This window comes from Montipora foliosa, chromosome 4, assembly GCF_036669935.1.
Source record: "Montipora foliosa isolate CH-2021 chromosome 4, ASM3666993v2, whole genome shotgun sequence".
In the NCBI taxonomy this organism is placed as follows: domain Eukaryota; kingdom Metazoa; phylum Cnidaria; class Anthozoa; order Scleractinia; family Acroporidae; genus Montipora; species Montipora foliosa.
In genome coordinates, this window is record NC_090872.1 from 4,303,115 (window position 1) to 4,310,614 (window position 7,500).

The following is a 7,500-nucleotide window of genomic DNA, read 5'->3' on the forward strand; positions in this document are numbered from 1 at the left end:
TTAGCCCCTACTTCCGCTTTGTACACAATGCATTTGGTTAGACATTTTCCGTCCATAGGGCATTCACTTTTAACCCCGCAATTGCACATTCTTAATTGCTCGGTGGGGGAGGTGCTCAGGATGCGAGAGTTGTGTTGTTTAATAATGTTTGCCATGTTGGTAGTGCAACAATAACTTAATTTGATAGTGTTGGTGTTGAAAATTTTATGGAGCTTGTGGTCCCTTGGGAAGTGCTTCTTAACGAGCCGTATGAAAAGCTTTCCGATGTTAGTTTGGACCTGCTGGTTGTATGGAGGGTTAAACCATAAGATTTTCCTTTTTCTGTTTCTGTTGCGGCGTGGGTGGGAATTGCCTTCATATTGAAGGGCGGCGTCGTAGCCGTTGTTTCTCAATGCAGTCTCGTAGGTACTTTTGGCCTTTTTAAATTCCTCTTGAGTGCAAGACAAGTCGGAGATCCTTCTGTTGATCATTTTTGGTAGCTGTTTTAAGATCGTGGGGGGGGGGGGGGGTGGTTGGAACTTGCGTTAATGTATAATGGCTTGTCGTTGGGTTTTTCTGTAGGGGTAGTATTTCCCTCTTGACAGGTCAAGCGTTACATCCAAGAAGTCCGTCATGGACAAGTTAGTTTCTATGGTGATGGAGAGCTCTTCATCCTTAAATAAAGCTATTATCTTCTTTCTCAGGCGGTCGAGCAGTGGTCCGTTGGCGTTCTCGATTACGGCAAGTCCATCGTCCCTGTATAAGCCAACAGAGTCTTTCTTGATGATTGATGACAATTTGTCCAAAAGATAGAGGCCGACGAGCTCGCAAATCTCTGCACCATCGTGGCTCCCCATGGCGACGTCAAACATCGGATTGGTTCCTTTTTTGATCCAGGTGTTGTTTTGGTCAAAGAGGAGGGATTTTCTTGTATCTGAAAAGCTCCTCGACAAAGCAATTGCCTATGCTAAAAGCTAGACAGCCGTTACTGACGACGTCATAGCGATCATCAAACATTCAAGAAAATCCGTCCTCTTTGACCAAAACAACACCTGGATCAAAAAAGGAACCAATCCGATGTTTGACGTCGCCATGGGGAGCCACGATGGTGCAGAGATTTGCGAGCTCGTCGGCCTCTATCTTTTGGACAAATTGTCATCAATCATCAAGAAAGACTCTGTTGGCTTATACAGGGACGATGGACTTGCCGTAATCGAGAACGCCAACGGACCACTGCTCGACCGCCTGAGAAAGAAGATAATAGCTTTATTTAAGGATGAAGAGCTCTCCATCACCATAGAAACTAACTTGTCCATGACGGACTTCTTGGATGTAACGCTTGACCTGTCAAGAGGGAAGTACTACCCCTACAGGAAACCCAACGACAAGCCATTATACATTAACGCAAGCTCCAACCAACCCCCCCCCCCCCCCCCCACGATCTTAAAACAGCTACCAAAAATGATCAACAGAAGGATCTCCGACTTGTCTTGCACTCAAGAGGAATTTAAAAAGGCCAAAAGTACCTACGAGACTGCATTGAGAAACAACGGCTACGACGCCGCCCTTCAATATGAAGGCAATTCCCACCCACGCCGCAACAGAAACAGAAAAAGGAAAATCTTATGGTTTAACCCTCCATACAACCAGCAGGTCCAAACTAACATCGGAAAGCTTTTCATACGGCTCGTTAAGAAGCACTTCCCAAGGGACCACAAGCTCCATAAAATTTTCAACACCAACACTATCAAATTAAGTTATTGTTGCACTACCAACATGGCAAACATTATTAAACAACACAACTCTCGCATCCTGAGCACCTCCCCCACCGAGCAATTAAGAATGTGCAATTGCGGGGTTAAAAGTCAATGCCCTATGGACGGAAAATGCCTAACCAAATGCATTGTGTACAAAGCGGAAGTAGGGGCTAACAACGGTAAGCGCGTCTACTACGGAGCCTCGGAAGGAGAATTCAAGACCCGATATAATAACCATACCAAGTCCTTTAGGTCAAGGAGATACTGCAACGAGTCTGAACGTTTTCAAATATATATGGAAACTGAAGGACAACAACAGAAATTTCATCCTCAAGTGGAGCATTGCATCATTCGCATCACCGTACAAGTGCGGTACCAGAAAGTGTGACCTTTGTCTGTCTGAAAAAGTCGCCATTGTTAGAGCTGACCCAAAGTTCCTGCTAAACAAAAGAACTGAATTAGTATCTAAATGTCGTCATAGAAATAAGTTCCTACTGCACAATGTGAAGCAATGAGCTTCCACTTTAGGGAATTCTATAAATACCGAGTAATGCGCATTTATTAAGATCATTGTAGCCTGAAGATTGTGTCGAGAACATGAAACTCTGAGTCGCTACTGTGTCTCTTGCTTGTTTTATTATATATATATATATATATATATATATATATATATATATATATAACGATAAACATGAAACAAACTTCTAACTGCTCCGGCTTTAATATGGACGTTTCGGCATTCGGCCTTCTTCAGACGTGGAACTTTACTTATTTACAGGTAAAAAAGATAAATAGGTAAAAAAGCTAAAAATCCTAGTAGGTTTACAAAATTGCAAGAATTTATACTAAACGTAAAAATGTAAATGCGCATACCGCGAAATTACCGCGATTTGTTGTAGAGAACTTAATTACATGGTATGTAGTGATGCGCTAATTAAGTATTAATTACGCGATTTTAAGATCTGAATTCGCGTTTTTTGTTGAGACCGTGAGTATTAAGTGTGCATAGGTGGGCGGTACAGTAGGCTTCTCTGGTGGTAGGTGGTAGGTGGTAGGTGGCTGGTAATTTTCTGGATAACAATAAAACTAATTTCAGAAATCTCGTGTTCGATACAATTAAAATGGACTGCAAGCTTGCACGCTTTTTTGTTTGTGAGCATAGCCAATTTGTGATTGCGAAAGCGAACTTTGAATGCTGTGGAAGTGGAACCTACGTACTATAAATTGCATTTATTACACGAGGCCAAGTAAAAAGCGTTTTTGGAAGAGCAAGACAAGTTTTGGTTAATCTTATAGGTTCGGCCTGTGGAAGAGCTTTTAAACTTAGAATCTTGAATTAAGAAATTCTTACAAAGATCACATCTAGAAAAGCATTTAAAACACCCTCCCATTTCCCTCTCTGCCTGATTTACTCCACTATCTTCGCAAAATTTAGACATTTTGGCACCTTTTAAATTTTGGTCACTTGAAAGTTCTTAACGTAACCCGTAATAGGTGGATGCACGTTTTAGGGTGGACGTATGAGACTTTCATGGGTTTGGGTCCTGTTTAAGCCTGGATTTTTTCAGGTTTCTTTTGCAACTGACGAAGTTGTTTCATGACTGCGATGATCACTTTCACTGATACCTACACAACCGCAGTTATAATATACGAAATTTCCATATATTCTCTCTCTCATTTCATAATCATGTGTTATTACATTGGCATTGTTCATCCGTCACTTTTTTTTTCTTCTTTAGCCAGATTTAAAGACAAAAAAACACTTCAACCACTTATATATGGCAAACCTGGCAAAGTAAGTTGTACTGCAGAAGGAAATCCTCGTCCTGAATTTGAATGGAGCAAAAACGATAGCCTTCTCTTAAAGGAAGACAGATTCACCCAGTTGTCAGATGGCAGTTTGCAGATCGATAAAGTTAGGCGAGAAGATAAGGGAGCTTACAAGTGTTCTATAAAACAAACCAAAGGAAGTGAGAGAATCACTGATTATTCCCAAGTTATCAACGTGTCTCTCATAGGTAGGTAAAGGTGGAAATGATGCATGTTGCATTCGGGTTTTTTGTTTAAGGATAAAGCTGGCTTAATCTGTTCGCACACTATACGCGAATACGGCAATGATAAAGATGCAATGACCGACCATTGATGAGAGGATTACTTACCCATAGTTTGGACAGTGCATGCTATTAAAACCAAACCATGTTCAAATTCATTTTCACTTTATTCTTTCTTCATGGTACAAAAAAATGAGTGCACAGGAGACAAGCATTTATCTACTTGAAGCAACTTTCTTCCTGGAAAGTCGTCACGACAAAATCATGGTTATAAACTGCAATTTTACTAATATCTAATTAAACTTACAAGCCCGTTCTCTGTTTTGTTTTAAGTTCCACCAAAAGTCCAGGTATCAAAAATACCCCATAATGTACTCGAAGGAGACAATATTACTTTGAACTGTACTGTCGTCGATGGTTTGCCAAAGCCCCAAATAAGATGGTTTAAAAGTAAACTTCCGTTAACAGAAGGAAAAGAAAAATTGGTTAAAAGCTACGTAACAGAAGAAGGAGAAGGAAAAAAAGAAGGAAAATTGGTTAAAAGCTACGTAACAGAAGAAGGAGAAGGCACATACACCTGTGTAGCAAAGAACGAAGGAGGCGCTGCAAACGATAGCATTTATATCGTTGTTGATGGTAAGAGGGAACGTAATGCATCACAGTTTTTATAATAGACAGAAGTATTATTTGATGAACGGTCGTGATTAGAATGCAGAATAGAGTGTCAGGCTGAACACAAATGACATTGACACCACAAATTTGTACTCAGGAATATGCGTAAATGCCAGTTCCAACATTTCAAGGTGCGAAGAGCAATAGTGCAGTTAATAAGTAATCTTCATTCCTTGAGCCTAACCTCTCCACAAAAATTGTTGGTAGCATTCGCTACCTTTTTAAAAATTTTTTTTTATTGTTTTGTTACGTCCGTTACATGTAGATGTGGCCATTTTCGATGGCCACATCGTTGAAGATTTCTATGAAGTAAGCCATACTTAACGCAATTTTAAGCATAACAAAAACCTGAAAATAAATTGTCTTTAAGACCAGCTGTAAACTGAACACTGCTTAAGTATTTATTTTTTGGCAAACATAATTTCTTTTTTATACTACAACGTTTTCAGTTAAGACTACAGTACATTCAATTATTTATCATGAAATCAAAGATAACCGTTTTCAAGACAAACTGAAATCACTCTTAAGAACCAGAAGGTCAGCATACGTTCTTTGGTGACCAGTTAAAGGCATGAGTGAAAAAAAAGACGTCCTCAAGGCTTTTCTTTTGGCCCTTACATGAATGAATTTTTATCAAAATGATAGCATGATACGAATTTCCAAAGATGAACGGTGATAATCATTAGGGCAAGTAAAGCCCTGGCTAAGCGAGAGCGAGAGTTGATGAGAGTTGACGAGAGTTGAAACTCTTGAGAGTGATCGTGTGTTGGCCAAACGAGAGCGAGAGTTGACGAGAGTTTGTCGAGAGTTTCACGCGTAAAAAAGAGAGACCCTGGGAAAACCCTAGCCAATGTTCTTCTTCTTTTTTTTTTTTTTTGATTGGTGAGATGACTAAGTTTAACAAAACATTTTCACCCTTTGAAGCCAATCTGTTTCTGACACGGTGCATTTCATAAGTTAATTTGTTAACATAATGTAGTGGAAACACTTCGGTCACCAATGACCCCAATTTCTTCAAAATGGATAGCTTAAAAAACTCAATGTATTCAAACTTGGAAATAATAATGTAATAAAGTAAAATCCCGCAATTAAGAACCTATTTTTAAGAACCTGTTTGCCAAAAAATTGTCCTTTAGACTCCCTCTAAACAAGAGCCTGATGACCCTAAAATTTGAAACAGGTGTTTATTTTCTAAAGTCTACAACATACGTGCAATTTGGCAAATAAGATCAATTGATTGATGTTCTGAAGATTCGTGTGATATTTCAGTTTTACTCATTATAGTCATTTATATATGGATTTTTTAAATTCTCTTTAAATTTTACTAAAAAAGACACCGTTATGACGGCATCATAATGGGATTTTATGGCAAGGCATTGCCTAGATAGTGGTTTGCAGGCTAAGGCGGCAGCCTCCAAGCATATCTTATTTCCAGCCAATCAGAATTCAGGGCGTTCCGGACGATATCGTTCTTAAGCGCGTTCTTCCATGCGCTCGCTCCCTTTCGATCGCTCACCATCACGCTGTTCACATCGCTTGTTTGAACCAATTTTCAGCAATTTTTAGGCACGTACCCTCTTTTCCTTTTACCTTTGCTATTATTCAATGGCTGAGCCGCGTGTTTTAGTTCTTGATGATTCTTTAATTCGCCCTTTGCGCCTTTTCCTGTCCCGTGATTCCCCCCATTTTAGCTTTGATTTTAAGTTATCTCACCGTGCCTTGATTAGCCTGCGTAGCAAGCGTTCCTGTTCGATAGAAGAGCTCCGAAACGATTTTCCAGAAACTGGCCGCGCGAAAGTTGAGGCAAGAGACTGAGGGAACGCTTGCAAGAAGACCCCCTATTTTTGAAAAACCCGTTCGCCCACGAAAGGGGGCTTCTGATTGGTGCGGCACAGTCACAATGATTGACAGGTGATAAATTTTCCACCAAAATGTTTCTTGTTAGTTCTACCGTGACAAAGGCAATGGCGGAAGATGTGAAAGGAATTGAATCGTGTGTTCCAGCTGAGAGAATCGGTTCTCGGTTCTGCATTGAAAAGGGAACAAGAACTGTCAATGCACCATCTCTTTAACTTTATAGATGTAATTCCCGTTTTGCCAACAGAATTCGGAAAAAGCTTAACTTTTCAGATGTTTGTCATGATCTGTGGAGTTCGAAAACGAAGAACAGGCCTCTCGAGTATCATCGTGATTTCTCCATTTTTCAAGCTTCTTACGCGATCAAGTAAGTGACTGAGGTAAATTCTATGGGAATGACAGCCTGTGATTTAAATGACAGTCTGGACTGCTATATCCATCAAGGAAAATTCAGTATTAATTTACGCGTCAGCTGATGCCGCTGTGGGCAATTAAGCGTCTCCATAATTCACTAAAAGCAAAAGATTCCTTATTTAACAAAACTTTGGCAGCGCTTATTCTTGACGAACAGTTTGGACTGGACTGAAGTAAGCTTTCCGGTCGCTTGCAAAACATACTTTATATTTACGCAGGATAAACTAAGAAAATGCCTGCGAACTATTCAGAATCCATATGTTTCAGGATCAAAGAAAATAAACTGTATTCGTCAAATTCTCTGCTTACCTTGCCTAATGTAAGCGTGAGTTCTATGCCAAGATGGAGACAATTACGGAGCTCCCCTGCTAAATCTTCTCTTACTGTGAGAAGAAAGCGGTTCCTTTGTACAGTCATGAGATTTTTTAAAGCCCTTTTACTTGCTATTTCATCTTCTTTTTCGTGACGATTTGACTAAAGACGTACTATGGAATATCAAACCAGCGAGGAAGTTTTCCTTTAATTTCCAGCTGGATTTAGTATGTACGATTCATTTCGCCAACCACTCTTCACCGATAAATACCCAGCAAGTCGCACTGAAATCGTTGCTAGTCTTAGAAGTTAAACTAAAACCTCTTAAATGGTTTCATGGTCAGCTTTTGGGGAGTTTTGCATTTAACGTCCTTACTACCCATCGAACTCTGTACGAGTTAAGTTCCTAAATTTCGTATTTTACGAGCGCACGGGTTGCTTACACGTTCTGAAAATTG

At 39.9% G+C, this 7,500-nt stretch overlaps 1 protein-coding gene across 1 annotated transcript in view; it reads left to right on the top strand.

Annotated features, from left to right (window-relative positions):
* The window catches only part of LOC138000951 (uncharacterized), a 106,905-nt gene that overhangs the window by 62,587 nt on the left and 36,818 nt on the right, over positions 1-7,500 (top strand). The window contains exons 16-17 of the mRNA XM_068847619.1: positions 3,476-3,754; positions 4,121-4,423. Coding sequence (XP_068703720.1) covers positions 3,476-3,754; positions 4,121-4,423 — 582 coding nt within the window. The remainder of the gene's footprint in view (positions 1-3,475; positions 3,755-4,120; positions 4,424-7,500) is intronic.